Source organism: Acanthisitta chloris, unplaced genomic scaffold (genome assembly GCF_000695815.1).
Source record: "Acanthisitta chloris isolate BGI_N310 unplaced genomic scaffold, ASM69581v1 scaffold14, whole genome shotgun sequence".
NCBI lineage: Eukaryota > Metazoa > Chordata > Aves > Passeriformes > Acanthisittidae > Acanthisitta > Acanthisitta chloris.
In genome coordinates, this window is record NW_008668734.1 from 13093 (window position 1) to 32830 (window position 19738).

Below are 19738 nucleotides of genomic sequence, written 5' to 3' on the forward strand. Positions count from 1 at the left end.
GTTGCAGTGGGAAATCAATGAAGAATATAATTCTTGAGATGTATTCAAAAATCAAATTAGCTTCTCCTCCCACAGTTGTAGCCACCACAGAAATCAAGTGATAAAAAACGTAATTCTCTAACTGATAAACTACATTTGAGGTAACTTCAGTCATACACAAACAGCAAGTAAAAAGTTATGAGAAACTCATTTTGCATGGCACTGTCAGATTGAAAATTTTCTTTCTGAAGCTGGCACAGAAAAAATCAGATCAAACAATCTGATTTTACAACACTGTTGTCAGTTCAGTTCCAACAGGCCTAGGTGCCAGCAGTGGTATCTCACTCACCATCCTCTTCACTCTGGGCCTCGGGTGAAGAATCAGACTGGGAAGATGAAAATTCTTCTTTCCACTTTTTCCTTTTCTTTGGTGGTGGTTCAGCCTTTACCTTTGGCTGTTTAGCTTTGGGTTTCACAGAAGAGACTTTTGTTGCTGTTGGTTTTGGTGTTGGTGGATCAGGGGTTTTGTTGTTGCTATTACTAGGCTTGCAGTGAATAGTCCTGCAATGTTATGGAGATTATCTTTATGAAAATAATGACCACACAAGTCTTGGCATTAATAAAATAACCATAGTCCTATATATTCCCCACTGATTGTACACACTTATTTCATTGTCACCACTGTAACTGGGAACTAGGTCACACACACTATACTACTGTTAATGCTTAACAATTACAACTACCTATGACTAAATAATACTTCCATTTTATAACTAAACAGGCAATCTTAAATTGCCCAATATTAATAGAATTTATGAGCTATAGGAGATTTGAGCTAATGTAAAAATGGATTATTTAATGAAAACAACCCAGACTGGACACACTTGAACAAATACTAGTGATTGGTGAGGTTTGAAGTTTGCTGACAGAGTGAAGAGGTGGGATCTGACTGCTCTCCAGAAATCCATCATGCAGTAAAACGCCAGAGAAAGACAGAAAGAAAAGCCAAAAGCAGGACTGAGAAGAGCACATATCCATTATCCAAGCGACTCACAACCATGGTTTGTTAAAAGATGGGATTGTTTCAGAGCACTGGAGGAACAGGTTCTGGAACAGCCTTTTGTAGCCCAAGAACAAAAGAGCAGCAAAATCCTAGCTAGTTTCAAACAGCTCATGATCATTTTATAAAACTGATCATGTGATGGCACTACTTTCTTTGAGAACAAACTAGACCTAAACCCTCAGCCATCTGAATGAAGAGCTCAGGGACCAACTTCTGTTTTCAATCCAGTTCCCAGCATTGAGAAGGCAACGTACACTTCCAGTAGACCAGGACAGAATGGTCATTAAAGCAATCCAGAAAAAAACAGATCTAACTGGCAAAGTCCACAGGGTACAAGAAAACACCACAGAAGAAATTCAAATCATCACACCAGTAGGTTTCTGTGTCAGATGATGACAGAAGGAAACAGCACATGGAACCTTAACCCCTCTAAAATACATGATTATTGAACAGAGCCAAGGTAGGACAGTTTTGACACAGCAGAAACTTAATTTCTTAAAGCAAAACACACAGTTATCAGTGTCCAACTTGTAGCAGAGTTAACATAAACCTGAGTTCTAACTCGTGTTTATCAAAACAGGTGTGTTCTTACTATGAAGTCAATATGGCAAAATGAGAAAGAAAGGGAAATAAAATACCTTGCTGACTGTACAGGCTTGATTCGAGGTTTTTTTGAGCATACTCTGACATATTCCTTTTTGTTTGCATTTTCCACAAACTTCACGTACACTCGTTTGTATTTTGTTTTTGCATCCCCAAAATACCCAAGGTACTAAGAGAAATAAAAACAAATAAACCGTAACTGTTTCTGTTAAGTAAAATCAGTCAGTTTAACAACTAACATTTCAATACTAAAGAAAATAGTCAGTTCATAAAACCCCACGTGTTTCCATAGGAAGATAAGCCATTCTACAGCATTCAGAACTGAAGAAAAATTCTCCACTGGATTTCTAGGTAACATTCCAAATGAAAGAAAACAAGGCAATTTGGGCTTGCTTTATTCTATACTCCATATGAGTTATCCCAGAAGGATTATCTGCCTGGTGAAATTGTATCCTCTCTGGATCATTCCTATTGCAGCAGTTGGATCCCAATCCTGCTTCCACTCACTTCATTCTGGTTGGGAAAACTTGTGCCCTTACACAGACTAAATGACACCAAAGCACCAGTGCTGGAAAGCAAAAGTCTGTCCATGAACGTATTTAGAAAGAATTTGAGTGGGAAGAAATAAAAACCCTGTTTTCCCCACCACCACTCGATGATGATTGCTAAGAATCTCTGTCAGAATCACAGAATCAATTGGGTTCGAAAAGATCTCCAAGATCATCAAGTCCAACCCTACCGTGGTCACTAGCCCATGGCACTAAGTGCCACATCCAGTCTCAGCTTGAAACCCTCCAGGGATGGGGAATCCACCACCTCCCTGGGCAGCACATTCCAACCCCCCCACCATGATGATTGCTAAGAATCTCTGTCAGAATCACAGAATCAATTGGGTTCGAAAAGATCTCCAAGATCATCAAGTCCAACCCTACCGTGGTCACTAGCCCATGGCACTAAGTGCCACATCCAGTCTCAGCTTGAAACCCTCCAGGGATGGGGAATCCACCACCTCCCTGGGCAGCACATTCCAATGCCTGAGCACTCTCTCTGGAAAAAATCTCTTCCCAATATCCAACCTAACCCTCCCCTGGCAGAGCTTGAGTCTGTGCCCTCTTGTCCTGCTGCTGGTTGCCTGGGAGAAGAGACCAACCCCCACCTGACTCCAACCTCCTGTCAGGGAGTTGCAGAGGGTGAGAAGGTCTCCCCTGAGCCTCCTCTTCTCCAGGCTGAACACCCCCAGCTCCCTCAGCCTCTCCTCATGCCACTTGTGCTCCAGTCCCTTCCCCAGCCTCGGTGCTCTTCTCTGGACCTGCTCCAGCCCCTCCATGTCCCTCCTGACCTGCAAATCACACTGTATTTTGTTTCCTAGACTTCCATTAAGGAAATCAATTCCCATGAGATTTCCTAAGGAATGTTTAAGACTCACACTGTTAGTAGCAGCAAACTCTCTGTGTCCATCTCTCACTTCAGGAACAAACTTTTGCAATAAAGCCTTCTGTACTTTCCAGATAGCTGGAGGCTCTTTTCCTGTTTGCAGAGCAACCTGAAAGAACATCACATTATTTGCTACAAACAGTGCTTATGTTGCTTCAAGAAACGTGTTTATACCTCACATTTTTTGAGGAAGTTCCCCAGGGATCAAACTGAAACCAGTAATTTGAAATTCCAAACCCTCAGTCACTGTGTGCTGTTTGCACCAAGATGAGTTTGTATCTATTAGCTTCAACGGGAAATCCTACACACAAACTAACTGAAAAAATCCTCTTTTTGGAAAACATATAGTCAAATATTGGTTACTTTTTCATGACTCTTCAACTACATAAAAATTCAAAATATCTCCTAACACACCTTAATCTATTTTATAAGTGACAAGGGAGTATTTAAAACTGGTAAGATTTGTCTTATGTGACAAAGCTACTTGAATTTATGCAAAACTGCAGCTCAAGAGGATGAATATACAGACAAGTCATCAAAAATATTGGCAATTTTCTAAGGGCAAGAATATTTCTGGTTTTGATAGCCACAAAAGGAAAGGTAAACATGCATAAGAATTTGAAATGGAGAAGAAACAAAACCAAACCAATAAATCAAAGACAAGGAAGTTCACATAGACTCATGGGAAGAGCTGTACTGGTTGCTTATGGAAGCCATTTCTGGTTGGAATAACAAGAACTTCTGACCAAAAAAAAAAAAAAAAAAAAAAAAAAAAAGACAAAGAAAAGACATTTCCATTCAAGATCTTTTGCAAGAACCCAAAAGTAATTTCCTCAACACCTTCCACTTGACAGTCTACTACATTTCCATTCAAAATCTTTTGCAAGAGCCGAAAAGTAATTTCTTCAACACCTTCCACTTGACAGTCTACTCCTGTCTTAAAAAAAACCCAAACAAATTGGAGTCAACTGCCTGTGAAAGTGTTGTGCTTTTTAATATTAAAGTAGGTGATTCCAAGTTCTAACAGAGGCACCAGCAAGGCAGATTGACTTTATTATGTATGCAGCACAAAATGGGTCATGTACATTCAAAACACATTCACAACCTGACAACAAACACACCTTTAAGGCATTTTGGCAGCAGTGAGGGAATATTAGAACAGCAACAGAAAACTCATCTGCAATCTTTCCCCTCTGGTCGTTTGTTGAGGCTAAATTCTCATGAGGGATTTGGTTGATGGTTTTTTTGCCCAGCAAATACTCAGATTACCTTTAGTGTCTCTATGTCTTCAATCTTCACTACGAACTCATCCCGTTCCCTGTACATTCCTTCTCCTCCACTGTCCATGTTCTCCTCGTCAGTACATCCTTCTATTGCAACAGTCTCCTGGACCTTGGCCAGTTGCTCTGAGCTCACAGCATCCTGTTGAGCAGCTTTCAAAGGATCAGCTGGATTCGTTTTCTCCTGCACATTGCCTACAGGAGCACTTGTCTGGGGAGATTCCTGCTTTATTACAGCAGTGGTGGCAGTGGCAGCAGCAGTAACAACTGTCATTTTTTCAGCTTCTGAAGAAATAAAAACACCCACATTTTAGTTAAACACATTCTCAAGGATTAATAAGGTCAAATGGGAACTAGATTTTTCTTCTTTTCTGTTACAAGATGTATTTAAAGCAACTACTCTCAGAAAAACACCTGTGCTAAGAGTTAAAACAGCAGCAGCATCTTGGCCACAGCTAACCCTTAAACAAAACCAAAATACTGTTTTGGGCTGTTTGTATTAAACTGCTGCATCTGTCAGCATCTAGAAATAACAAAGCTGAACACTTTAGACAACAATTTGCTAGTTACAGACACGATCACCAGGAAATACTGTTGTACTTTGTGACAAGAAGCAAAAACAAAGGTTACAGCAAATCTTGTCTCCAGTCTACAGCTTTTTAAATTTGATTACAGCAAGAAAATTACAGATGAAATAGGAAAGTATTTTCTGTGTGACTTTTGGACATTTATCATTTACATCTCAGGATAATACAGCTGGAAGCTGCAGGTTAAAACTCTGGCAATATCCCAATGATTTTTAATATTAACAGAGCTGAGCAATGAAAACTGATGATACAAAACAGAGAAGGGAAAAAGCATTCTCCTCCTGCTCCATGCCAAAGAGCCAAAGGAAAGTCCCACCTTTCAAAATTATTATTCCTTCCATCTGAAAAAAATTAAAATCCTTTTTAGATATTACTTTACACATATTAATTCTAACAGTGACTTGCTGATCTAAAAGAAACCAAGTTACAACAGCTACAGCCCAATTAAAATATCACTTAGGAAACTTAACCACTTCAGTTTTGTTACAATTACTGCTAGTTGTTGACTTTTACACTTTAAAAAGTAAAAAAAAAAGCCAACTTGACACATTTTAACAAGTGACTCAAAACAAATGAGTTAAATGCCAAATTAATGTGTCAATACAAAAGCTACATACCAAACACACGAAAATTCAGTAACATTAAGCCGTGAAATATGTTCTTTATATCACATCACTTCTATTTCTTTGCTCAGAGAAAGCTATGCCAGTTTTAATTAGACACAGCATTATTAGTTCAAGTACATTTACACACTCCTCAGAACAGCAGGCAAAGGTACATGTGCTGCTGCTTAACACTACCAACAAAAACAATGTTTTAATACTTGTCTTTCCATATTTATTTGCAAAAACAGACAGCAGAGGGAATTATTAGGCAACCTGCAAAACATCAGTGAGAAAGAAAGATTAAGCATCTGGTACAATGTACAAACAGCCTCAAACAGGAAAGGGAACTCAAGAAATTGGTGGTATAAATATTACAGCCCTGTGGATAATAAAGGTACAATAACATTGTAAATAAAACACTAACAGAAATGCCCATCTAACAAAAAACCCTTTTGAAATATTTCCTTTGGACACAGAAATGGCTTATTAAAATTAAGATACTTCAGGAAGAGGCTCACACCATGGCACTGGTCACATTTTGGCTTTCTGGAGAGAAAAAGTCAGTGATTTCTTGTTTAAAATACATATTGGCCTGAAAGACACAGGAGGAACTGCATCTTCTGTAACAGCCTTTGCAAAATGCATGAACTGAACACACTTCCATCCCAATATTCACAGAAGAAAACAGAACAGCAATTAAGATGAAGTATTGTTTAGCACATCATGTGTTCTGCAATGTTTTCCCAGTAACTTATGCCTGATTATTACAATTTAAGCTCAGTTTTGCTATGTATTTTTCAGCAAATCACGTCACCCCCAGAGAAAAAAAACTAACAACTCCCTCTCTCCTTTCATCTAAAAAGGGAAATCATGACTTCACTTTATCTTGCTGAGAATCAGCCTATGGGTCCCGAGGAGAGTTAAAGAAATGTTTAATTTTCTCCCTCTGATTATTTTGGAAGACAATGGTATCCTTCTTGAATTAGCACAGTTATGATTGGCTGGAGAGTTTCTAATTGCTTACCAGAGGGGGGAAAAAAACCAACTGGACTGAAGGGTCTATCTAGACAAAAACACACTGGATGCTGAAAATGCTTCAAAACGAAGCAGCTTCAGCTAAAAGCCCTGAATGCATGAAGAGGTCAAACTGAAAATCAGGGCAGAAAACTCACTGCTGCTGTGACCAGTGGCTCCTGCCTGTCCCTTCCTGCCCAAAACAATCCTTCCCAGAGTCTGTTCTTTGGCTAGCAATGTATCCAACTCAAGTGGCTCCCACCGAGGACAAGCCCAGCCAAACCAGTGTTCAGTTCACAAGGGCCAAGGCTGTTTCAAACATATCCTGTGCAACTTTATCACCACAGAAAGAGCATGTTTAAGTCTACCTAGGAAGAACTTAACACCTGCTGATGGCCATTATCAGTATGTTCTGTTGCTGGAATTGGTAAAAAGTAGGTTTAGAACCTCTTTATCTACATGTTTTCCAATTGTGGAAAACACTAGTTTAGTCCATAGTCAATACACCTGTTGAACAAAACTCTTCATTATGGCCAAAACCAAACCAAATCAAAACCTTCACTTGAAAACAGCTAAAGTGATTCTTTTTCCCCCCCCCCAATCAGCTACAGAAATCTCCTTCAACACATGTACTCATAGCAACTGTTTTACCTGATTTGATCTTTCTATCAGACGTGTCATCCAGGGCTGACAATGCAGTAGAGATGCACTTCTGAAGGTCATGGTTACCACCCACAGAATCATCTTCATCAGAAGAAAACGAAGGCAACGTTTCTAAATTTTTCTTAAGTTCTAAATCAGCTTTTTTGGTTGGGCTTTCTCCACTGGCCTCAGCTGCCACAGGTGCTGCTGCTGCAGGCTGAGGCTTTGCAGAGGACTGCAGGCAAGGGGAGCGAACTATTTGTGGAACTGGTCGCCTAGTCCTGTTTGGCATTCGGACAGCTGGAGTGGAAAACTGTTGCCTAGGCCCAGACTTCAGAAAGTCTAAAAAAGATGCAATAAATCCTGTTTTGACTTCGGGCTGTTTTTCTTCAACTTCTTTGATTTTTTGCCTCATTCTTTCCTGATGTTGGTAAGTATCATAACAACTTTCAGAAACAGGAGAAGAGTATGTCAAACATGAGTCATTTCCTCTTGAGTTTTGACGTTTACACTGTCCACTTCTTTTTACCTGTTTCTGAATTGCACTGTCATCTTCTGCAGCATTTTTGTTTTGGCTTTTTCCTTTGCTTTTTTTCTTCTGGAGGTTCCCTTGAGTTAAATCTTGGCATTCTTCTTCGATTCTATTAATGGCTCCATCTCCACTCTGGGGCACAGATAGTGGCTGCAATGGAACCTTTGACTGGTTACCTGCTCCTGTACCATCATCACCACCCATACTGAAGTCATTCTCTGAAGCAGCACTTTCTTCACTTAGGCTTCTACCACTTGAAACAAACTCTGTGTCTCTTGCATTCAGTGTACCATCAACAGAAGCATCATTATCTTCTTCAGAATCATGACTGATGCTAGATTGTTTCTTAACTGGAACAGCACCTTGTTCTTGCTCTTCTTGACCAGGACCAAGGGTGGGAGAGGTTATTCTTGCTGGTACATTTTGATTAGAAGTTTCAATGTGCTGTTGATCCAGGTTCACAGTTTTTGTCTGTATTGCTGACACTGGGGTAAGATTGATAGTAATTTGGCCTCCATTCAGAGAAATATTATTTATGCTTGTTGGCTTTCCAACTACAGTAGGTGAGGCACTGAAAACAGAAGACACATGTCTTACATCCAATGATCGGAACTGTGTTTTAGACTCCTCACTATTTTCAACAGCCTGTTGGATTTCCTCTTCATTAGAGGTTGATTTGGCAAAGTCAGATGGTGTCACTCCACAGGCTGCTGCTGTTGCTGCTAAGATGTCATCCACGTTGGATAATATATTCCTCTCATCACTGAGAAGTATAGATTCTGGGAAACATATTGAACTAAGAGAAACAAACTGATTTTTTGAATCATGTTGATTTGTCTGACTAAAATGATCTTTAGCTGTCAAATGCTGCTGTAGTGGTTTGGAAGGCTCAGAAATGTCCATTTTCATTACTTCTGAATTCTGACTGTGAAGCTGCTGCTGAGAATGACCCCCATTGCTCTGAATAATATGACCATCCATCTGAAGGAACGGGTGTGTCACCTGTTGAGGACTCTGTATTCTTTGCACTTGTGGTGATGCCTTTGCTTGTCCTAAACCTGACTGCAGTATTGACTGATGAAGAATCTGCAAGTCACAGGTTGACTCCAGAAGTACCTGTGCACTGGGCAAACACAGCTGATGACCATGTCTTAGAGCATGAGGTTGAACCTGTGATGATGTACTAATGAATTGGCCTTGCTGTTCTTGAGCTTTACTTTCATGTACCTTATGCATAAGAGAATGTGGCTGGTTTAGCTCTTTAGCACTCACAGTTACTTGTGTTGTTCTCATTAAGTTACCTGTTTTCTTTACATCATGGCTTAGGCTACTGATATGGCCAATGTGCTGGGAAAGCTGCTCCACAGAATTGACCATTCTTTCATCTTTTTTTGTTCCTTGAAGAGTAAGTCCAACAACTTGATCTTCAAGACGAGAGTTACTTCTGATTACACTCTGAGAGTATCTGTCATCTGCTTTTGAGACCCTATAGGAAGCATCCTGAGCATTGATTTCCTCCTCAGTTAGGCTTTGAGTGGAAGATTCAAGAGTAGCTTGCTGTTGCAATGCCTGCATATCCTGCATTGACAACTCCTCCTCTTGTTTTGATGAGGCATACAAGTTAGAGTCAGACTTCCTTTTCACATAAGTCTTTGTTTCTGAGGAAGGCCTGTTGTTCTGCAGCGGCTGGGAATGAGCTGGGGATGCAAAAGGAGACTGCACAGCTGGCAAAAACTTCTGAGACTGTGGAGAGGAGGATTCTTGTGACTGAGAGTTCTGAGAAGAATGTAAAGAAATATAGCTTTGATTAGGACTCGAGGCTGGAAGGGTTTGTACCCGAGGAGAGGCATTAAAGGAAAGAGAAGGCGATGTCAATGTTAAGGATTGCCCTGAAGAATAGCTCTCTGAAGGACTAACAGCTGACAGAGCTTGTGATTGAGATGAAAAATTCACTTGGGACTGGGTAACTGGAGATAAACCCTGAGAGTGACTAGAAGAGTAGCTCTGAGATTGGCTGACTGAAGAAAGTTCCCTCGTTTGCCCAGAGTAGCTCTCGTTTGGAACTGAGGTCAATACCTGTTCCTCTGAGGAGTAACTTAGAGTCTGACTATCAGAAGTAATAGCTTGTGATTGCCCAGAAAAAGTCAATGTTTTATACAGCGAGGGCAGCTTCTCCACCTTGCTGGATGAGAAATCCTGCGAGTGACTGACGGGGGGCACGTTCTGAGCCTGGCATGACACATAGTTTTGGGACTGACTGACTGACAAGAGGCTCGGGAGCTGTGCTGTGGAATAGATCTGTGCTTGGCCTGTAATGACAGAGCTCTGGTTTTGTGCAGTTTTGGCATAGCTTTGTGTCTGCACAGTGGGAGCTACACTTTGAGGTTTGGGGGTCTTTGCTGACCTCGGAGGCTGCTTCATGGAACAGTTCTTCACTTTTGCTGCGGAAGCAGATGGAAAACCAGGCGATGGAATCGCAGACGTGTATGACTGAGCAAGTTCCACTGTGACTTGAGAAGTCTTCTGCTGTGCTCCTCCATTGCTCACCTGAGTAACATCTCCAACAGGACTGCAGGACAACGCTGAGTGCCTAGATGTGTCCTGAAAATTAACTCCACTCGTACTCGTTAAATAGCTGTGTAAGGAATGCTGTGAAACAGTCAGTTGAGCCTGAACAGACTGAGTACTTGAAGGCCTCTGATGGTGCTTAATAACACTACATTCTCGCTGAAGTGCTCTATCCATGGAAGCTGTGGAACCAGTAAAGACAGATGTGCTGTACGCCTGAGAAACCTGCTGAGCTCCTCCAAGGGTTGAAGGCAACAGACTAAATTGAGGTTGCAACAGATGTGGTGCAGATTCTTGAGCAGAACGATAGGTTGATGACTGGGGGGGGACACTGGTGCTCAGGACAGAGCTGCCCAGGCGCTCGAATGACAGAGCGGTTGGAACAGTGCCTTGAGAGGTTTTGATCTGTAATAAAGGATCATGGGGAGTTAAGAGACCGTTGGATGTAGCACTGAAAGTAGTATCTTGAAGAGTAAGAGAAGGGGTAGTAGCAAAGTTTCTACTGCTGAAAGTGTTGGGATGCTGATACGCTGATAAAGCAGATGTCGGTGGAAAAGTTCCGGAGGTTGGCAAAGCTCCAGTAACAAATAGTTCTGTGGCTGTTGAGGAATGCATACCTGGAAAAAAACAAAAACAAAACAAGAAGGGAGAAAGCATAAGGGAGCTTCACAAGATACAACACTCTGCATTTCTGTAACTCAGTTAAACTGCAAGTTCTTACAGCATTTACAAATATAACTTCCTTTAAAAGAACACACATACAAAGGGAGGCATGTCTTGCTGGTCATTTTCCAAACAGAAGAGCACATTTCATAAGAATTCCTAATTCTATACCTGCAGTGAACTGCCAGGGGAAAAAACTCATATCCTTGAGATGCAAATTGTCAATAAAAAAAATTGTACAAGATTAATTCTGCTTTGAAACCAAAGGCTCTTTATTAGTTTTTACTTCAGTTTCGAAAGAAGTTCTTAGTAAAGTGATCAAAAGTCATGGACACCTTTAATGCACAGTAAAAAGGCAAATTTACACTTTACCAATTGTAACACACAGTAAAAGGAGGAATCCCATCTCCTGCATTTACCCTCACCAACACTTTTATAACTCACTTTATGGGAATCATTTCAGAGCTTACAGTGAAATAGCTAATGGGCTCTACACTTTGCACTTGGTTTTCTTAGAGGAAGGCTCTGACTTTCAATGCAAACAATAAATATAATTTGTCTGCTTTCTAAAGTGAGAGTCCAAAATATCCACAGAGAGCAACTATCTGCACAGTGCAATCCCAGCTCTCCAGCTGAAAAGCATAATATTACTCCTTTGCCTCTGGACATTGGTATGACATCCTGGCTGAAACAAGATTTCTCAACAGAATATGCCACTCCAGCTGAAATAGGAGTGTGAAATTCCTTTGCAAGCTTTGAGGCTTACAGCAGTGATCTGTATCCTTCAGTGATTTTCATCCTGTAACTTCCAGGTACTAGTGAAGTTTGTGTACTATTCCCAAGGTCTATGAAGAAAAGTGAAGAAGGCAAGTTTGTTCTCAAACAGCCTTAAAATTCTTGTAAAGGACTCAATTTCCAGAGGGAAATTTACCAGAAAAAAAAATAAAATCACTGGCATAACTTGACCTTTTTCAGTTCTTCTTACATACTTAAAACAGCTTTTAGCTTTGGATCATTTCAGAATAAATAAAAAACTGTGTGTAAACAAAGCTTGTTTTGAGACAAATACTTCAGTTCAAAATGTTTCATTTAAAATAAAATGCATTAAGTCCTCTCAAACTGATTGCAACTTAATCGTACAATTGCTTTTGAAGTTTCAGGTGAAGCTGACAAATTCTTGGTTTCTCCCTTTCAGTTCAAGACAAACTGATATGAAGAGATGTGATAGTGAAGGAATGCCAAGGTATTTTTCATTGGTCAACAATAAGGTCTTTCTGAGTAAGAAAGCATAAACAGCATTTTAATGAGCTTTTTTCCCCCCCATTCCAAAAAAACTGCAAGATCACATACAACTGGGTTTTTTTTTCACTGATCCCTACCACTGACACAAAGGCAAGGACAAGCAGAAGCATCAAAGAAGGGGAAGGATTTACACCCTGTTTTAACTGCAGATGTTCATTGCTCATCTAACTTGTATTTTTCCTTTCTCTTCCACAAACCAAACCCCTTCCTACTACACAGGTAATTTCTTAAGCCATGGCAAAGGTAGTTCAGTTGTGTGCACAGACACACCCCTGGCTACCTTACGAAACCACTACACTGATAACACAACCAACACAGCAAAGGAATACTTGGTAGGACAAAAGAACAAACACACTGTTCCTCTTTCCCCCCCACAATCAGGAACTGCAGGGTTTGGAGAAAAACCCAAAGTAAGAAACCTTGCAAAGAAAGGTCACTTTGAAGCATGAAGAGCTCTTGCTTACCCTCATCAAAAACATTTGTAGAAGACAAAGCTCTCAAAAGACACTTGGGAGAATGGAGGGTTACAGAAAGGCAGCAGAAGTATTAAAGGACAGCAAAAAGCTCAGAGAACTGGTAATAATGAAAAATGGGCTTAATGATGAGTTCTTAGCAATGAGTACTGAGAAGTCTCTCAATCACTGGTACCGACATCAAACCCAACCCACAGCATGTCTCCCCACTCTTCCCAACTCCCTGTGAGGAGGCTGCAATGCAGAAAATGCTAGGCTGAAGAGAAAAAAGATTTCTTCCCAGCTGACATTGTGGTGTGAGGATGGGTCACCACAACTAAATACCATGGATTTATATTGAAATTCTCTGACAGATTCACCATGTGCATCTTCATCTGTGCTCCCACATAGCTCCTTTTGCCAATGGTGAGTAAAAAGCCACACTCTCTAGTCTCAACTTTCCAAGCAGCTCTTCACAGAATTCAGCTGCACATTGCACTTAACAGAGCGAGTACAAACTGTCAACAAAAGGACTCTCCCAACTCTTCCTACCTTATGTCTCCTCCCCAGCAATCACACAGCTGCACTGAGACACAGATCAGCTTGCTGATACAGAGGAAAACCATCCCACCAAAAAACCACACTCAAACACTTTCTGTCAGCTCAGTGAATAGATGCAATTCACTGCACAGCTGCATAATCCCTCCTTAAGATTAACCAGAACTTGAAGCTACCCACAGATGCAGCAGCAACACTTATCTTGGTGGGGCTGTCTACAGCAAGCTCAAAAATATGCAGTTTCCTGCCCTGCACAGAAGGCTTGACAGATGGGGGAGGTTCATAGAGAGCAGCCAAGTCTGCCAAAAGAGACGGCACGTTTGTTTAGTTGTGAATTAGACCACTCATTTCTATGTGACATGCACCTCAGACCTCCTTTCTGAGAACACCTTGCTCATTGCTTCTGTGTACAAAGGAGCCAGAGTAATCCATAGACTGCTAGTAGTAATATCACAGAACTACTGTAACAGGGAACAGAGTTTGAGAATGAAAGACCTGCTAAGGTGTACAGGTAGTCTACCTGAACATGCTCATGGTGTGAGACTAATTCCAACCAAAGTTGGGAGAATAAAGCTGACTTGTGAGACAAAATAATATTCTATGCCTCTAAATTCCTTCTAAACAATCAGAGCTTCTGCCCATATAATTAATTCCTCTTTTAATATAATCCTCCTGCTAATGGAATTTCATTGATTCTGATATTTTTAAGTATGCAGATGTAACAGAGGTAGAAACCATGCAGCCTTTTCGGTTAGTCAGGACATTTGTGTTTCAAATTCTCTGAAACATTCAATAGAATCATGCCAAAATTTTATTCCAAGAGAAAATTTTCACCTGTCTGCCAGGAAGGAGCCCTGAATTGTGGTAAAAGGGTAGATCCTGAAGAGACTGCTTGAGCAGTACGAGACTCAATAGCAGAGAGAAAGTTCATAACTGAAGAAGTTTCCTTAGTGTTACTTCCAGCACTGTGCATACTGGTATCAAATATTCCTGAAAGACCTAGATGGTGGTGGAGGGAAATGAAACAAAATAGACAATTCAGATGAACTTCCAAGAAACTCAGATAACAAGGATATACATGCATCATTCACTGGAAAAAAAAAATCCCATCACTATGAAACATTAGCATTGCTATTAAAATACATTGATTTTTCTGTGTTTAACTGTTACACAGTTGCAAATGTAAACTGGAACTTCAATATATGTTTTAAAATCTATTACTAAATGCATGTCAAACATGATGCTTAAAAACAGTATTTAGGTACACCAATAAAATTCTCCCTTCAACTGAAGATTCACTGCTCCATTTTTACATGAACTGGTTAAACACTCAGAATTCCTCCTGAAAAGGGTTCAGTTTCTCTGTATCAACCTTTTCCCACTTTGAGCAGCTTGCAGCAGTTTGAACATCTCTCTAGGACTGGCACATGAAAAGAGGTTTTGGTTGCATTCCCTGTTTTGACAAACACCTTTGTGTGTTTCCCATGGCTCAGACCTCTCAATAGCAGGGGGGGCTCAGTAGGAAGCACTGGAGAGATCCAGAGTTTTGAGTCACTGAGATTATGTCCAGATTGCAGTTCTGACCCTCCGTGGTCCTGATGGAGGCCTGGCCAGGAGACTGCAGGCTCCAGCCAGCACATGAGCCCAATCATCTTTCTTTACAAACTGGATTGCAAAGTGGGCATAAAGAGGTCATGCTCTGTCTTCTCCTGACATGGAGACAGGATATCAGCAGGACCAAAGACAGATCCTGCTGCACATGTAACACAGCCTAACCTACAACTCTATTTAAAACAATTTTTAACTTTCCCCCAGCACTGTCTCAGCTTTGCACACGTAAGTACTAGCAACAGTGTGTTCCAGCTTGGATTAGTCCTGTGTTTGCTGCAGCCCAGAAGAACTGGCGTGATTTCTGCAGCTGGCTTTGAGGAACACTTAATGCTTGGCCCTTCTGCATGGACAAATCCTGAAAAGCTGTATTCTACAAAATAAATGCAGCTTCTCCAAAAGTGAACAGCAAGTCACTAAGCATAACCTCCCCCTTATATTTTCCTTTCTACTTATGATATGTTCTAACAACTTAACTTTCTGCTACAAACTCAGCTTTTCTAATACCACTTGCCACCACCTGAATGACAAACTCCCTCTGATTATAAAATTCATCAACTTTAATCTGAACTATGGCACAGCTCTGTAGCTATTCAAGCAATATTCTCATGACATGGACAGTTACCGGTAGGATGTTGTGTAGTAGAGTATCCAGGAAGCTGATGAGAAGCTGTGTATGTCTGTCTGTGAAGATCTGTTTCTGAATGTGATGAATGTCCTCCTCCATAGCTTAAGCTAAGGAAGAAATTAAACATTGTTAACAAAAATAGACAGCAACAGAAACAAAAAACCAACCATGAAATTCCAACCACAACCCAAAAATTTGCAGAAATAAAAGAGAACAAAGATTAGACAGATGAAGTTGTGCTAGGATATCACTAGAAATATTAAGCAGATAAATGTACTACAAGACCCAACAAGCCAAAGTAGGGAAAAAACCAAACCCTTCCACAAATCGAAGCTGATCACAGAAAAGTTTATAGAGGTCAGAAAGACAGAGGTCCTCCCAGTTCAACTATAAGAAACACTGGACGGACACTTTTTGTAATGATTTCCTGATGCAAAGTCTGCAAAGCAGATGGCTATGAATACATGCCCACTTTAACATTTCCATTTCTAATTCCATTAGAATTTACAGGACCTCAATTCACAGGCTGCACGGACTAGGAAGCTGTGGGATCAATCTTTTAAGATTTGGTAACTTTTGGTACAACTTAACAAAACTGCCAGTGAAAGCACTGCAAAGTGACAAATGCACCTTCAGACCTCCTAGGACTAAATACAGGTTAATAGCCCACAGTTTTTATTTAACGTTTTTAAATGAGTCATCTAAATTAACATGATGGTTTAATCAGGCTGAATGGAAGTAAACTGAAAATATACAGTGTCTGGGGCAACAAGGCAGAAAATAAATAAACACAAATGTAAACATCAAGCAACAGGAGGAACCTGCCAAAAGTCCTGATGATTCCCAATTCAAAAAGCAGAAAACAAAGGGGGAAACCAAATAAAATCCCAAAGCTCTCAAGCTCCCTCAGATTCAGCACCTATCAAATAGAAAAAAAAGAAAGCCAGGATGACCAAGCAACCATTTATCTTCCTCTCTTCTTGCCTTTTGGGCATCAAGTTTATAGGTAGCTGCTACTTACTCCAGTGCACATGTGACACTGCTTTAGGTTCAAAATTCCACTGTAAACAAATGCCAAAACGACCCAAATGATGAAACCCACAGCCCTCCCTGCTGCCTGCTCTGAGGGAGACATCCCTTATCCTCTTTCATCCCCTGGGATGAGGGGGCAGTCACACTGCAGAAGGGAAAAATTGAACACTTGATGCCAGGAATCATGACATCATGGGAAACTTTTATAGAAGACACTAAATAATAGAAAAATTTGCAACATGACTGGCTGTGCCTCATCTTCATTAAGATGACCAGAGGAGACAGATGAGCCTCTAAGAGCATTATGAGCTCCTCACTCACATTATGAGCTGTCTGTATGGGCCTTCCCTGCCTGAGATGCACAATCAGGGGATGTATTTTCCATTTCAGCTGTATGCAGCATAGCAATGCTCTACAGTCAGCATGCCAGGCTAAAGCACAAGCCTAAAGAATGAACCAAAATCCTTTGAAAAAACAAAGCACCTCAGCTACTGCTTTTCTCAGTTGCACTCATTGTCTAGCACTTTAACACCTTTCACAGCAATATTTGCACTTTGGAGAATTGCCAAACCTAAATTCAGAGTCAGCACATCCGTGTGCTTATGCTGTAGAGCACAGATCTTTGTGCAGTTCAACACTCTGCACATCAGCAACTGATTGCTGTTACATGCTGACTGAAATCTCATAATTTGCATCATGACTATGGACAATTGGCAGGCATCACTGCATGACACTGTAGGTTAAGTTTTTTATTGTCAGCATTAAAAAATGCTAATTATTTCCAGACAAAAAAACCCCACCAAATTGCCATAGTGTTCTGTACATAAAACATTATGCATGTAATAAAGCCAATTTAAATGCAAGTATCTGCACAAGAAAAAATTTTTAGAGTTGAGTTGGTTTGGGGTTTGTGAACAAACTTCCACAGCTAGAAAAGAAACACATAAAACTTTGGAGATGTGTTTTCTTCCACTTTTTTAAATGAAGACACTACACAAGAGAATAAGTTTCCAAACTGCAGCACACACCTTGTTCGGAGATGTGTTTTCTTCCACTTTTTAAAATGAAGACACTACACAAGAGAATGTTTCCAAACTGCAGCACACACCTTGTTAGCAAAAAGTGTCTTCACTGACACAAACAATGACCTTGTGACAACTTTGCCTGTTGTAACAGCAACAGATTTTACTTCACTTTATTTTCAAGTTTTCTTAAAACATTTACCTGTATAAAAGTATGTGATGCTGATTTCTCTTTCACACACTTTTAAAGGCAAACTATGAAGTCCTACTACACATAGCCCATACAGCAGCACATCTCCCTTTTCCCAGTGGGGTATTTTCAGGCTGAGAGGCACTTTGGGCCTACACTTTGCCCCAAAAGTCCTTCCAGGTGAGGCAAGACTCACAAAACAGTACAGATTATAGCAAGTAATACAGCATCATTCCTCCTCTTACACTGTAACAGCAAGGCATGAGCAAAAAGTGGATGGACTTTTAACAACCTGAAAAGTCATTTGTTGGGGAGAGAGGGGTTCTTCAGGGTTTTATTTTTGTTTTCATTTGAAATTACTCCTTATTCTGGTTGTTTGGTGGAGATTGTTTCCCCTTCTTCACTGCTCTGCAGGTACAGTACACACAAACTACAGGACAGCCTAACACAAGCCACGTGCAGACTTGAGGCACAACACAGGATAAAAGTAACTTGCAAAGAAAACTTGGACAAAATTTGAACCCAGTATTTTACATTTCCCACTCTGAGCATCTTAAGAACACTCAAAGCATGTGAAGCCCTTTTTTTTTTCCTCCCCTAACACAAACTCCCAGGTCAGAGTTAACCCAACCGCAACCTCAACAACAAATCTGTCTTTCAATAAAAACATTGTATTTATCTGAACAGTTAATTGTTTATTGTATAATTACTGGTTGCTGGAATGTAGATTCTTATCTCCAAAAGCCTTGCATCTATGTCTTCAGTTTACATAAGCTTATCCTAAACAAGCACAGCAATCTGAGAGGTTATTGCCTTAGGGTTTCTCTTTATAAAATTTAGCTTTTGAACAGCATGTAATTCGCATATCAAAAATACATCCAGCATGGCAAATAACCTCGTGGCTACTGAGCCCTTTGTGCTCTGGTTTTGAAGCTTGCTAAAATTCCACGAGTTCTCACTTGTACTGAAGCATCAGAAGAGTTACTGAGGAGACATTCATATTACTCATGTACTTTGTTATTTGTTATCATTAGTTGCTATACAATGTTCCAAAAACACTTGGCCCTTATCACTGATTATCACAGCAATTTCCACTTCTACTGCCATAGTTAACTGCACAATGGAGTGATTACTGCTAGAAAATAATACTAATTTGACATACAAATTTGGAAAACAGTTCCCCTGAAGAACTCATTGAAAAGATCCATTCAATTTTAATGTGGTATGTTAGAGATGCCCTGCAAAGAGCCATCACTATTTGTCACTGCTGTATTGATGCAATCAAAAAATACTTGTGACAATGAAAGTGAAATGACTCAAGTATTAATCTGGGGTTTTTTTCCAACTACATCAATTGTTACCTCTCCAGTAAAATTTCAAGAAGAAAAATGTATCATCACTGCACTTCACTGCTACTAAAGTACCTCAGCTTTGATTTACAGCTCCTTTTTGTTAGCCCAGATTAAGTCCTGCAAAGAGAGGACTAGAAGGAGTGGTCATAAACTGAGACAGGGCAGAGTCAGATTGGATGTGAGGAGAAATGTTTTCACTGTGAGGGTGTTGAGGCACTGGGATATTGCCCAGGGAGGTGGTGGAGTCACCATCCCTGGAAGTGTTGAAGAGGCATCTGGATCTGACACTGGAGGACATGGTTTAGGGGTTCAGCTGGACTTGATGACCTCAGGAGGTCTCCTCCAACCTTGATGATTCTATGATTCTAGAAGTCTTTCTGGAATCAACTCTTCACACACCTGTTTATATTGCTATTCCTATGTTAATTTATTTTCAAAGCATTCTTCAATCTAATAGTTTCATATGAATTCAGGTCTCCAACTGCAAAAGGTTATTGGGTTACACTGCACTCACACAGAGTCAAGCTCTGCCAGGGGAGGGTTAGGTTGGATATTGGGAAGAGATTTTTTTACAGAGAGAGTGCTCAGGCATTGGAATGTGCTGCCCAGGGAGGTGGTGGATTC

General features: G+C 40.4%; 1 protein-coding gene across 2 annotated transcripts in view; it reads right to left on the reverse strand.

The window, feature by feature from the left end:
• The window catches only part of QSER1 (glutamine and serine rich 1), a 22080-nt gene extending 6462 nt beyond the window's left edge, over nt 1-15618 (reverse strand). The window contains exons 1-7 of one of the 2 annotated variants that reach the window (XM_009073041.1): nt 15516-15595; nt 14117-14281; nt 7217-10924; nt 4349-4644; nt 3072-3188; nt 1681-1814; nt 329-540 (exon numbers count right to left, since the gene is read on the reverse strand). In XM_009073041.1, coding sequence (XP_009071289.1) covers nt 329-540; nt 1681-1814; nt 3072-3188; nt 4349-4644; nt 7217-10924; nt 14117-14255 — 4606 coding nt within the window. In that variant the 5' untranslated portion in view covers nt 14256-14281; nt 15516-15595. Of the gene's footprint in view, nt 1-328; nt 541-1680; nt 1815-3071; nt 3189-4348; nt 4645-7190; nt 10925-14116; nt 14282-15515 lie in introns of both variants that reach the window. The other variant, XM_009073042.1, reaches the window with a different exon arrangement.
• Nucleotides 15619-19738: the final 4120 nt, after the last annotated feature.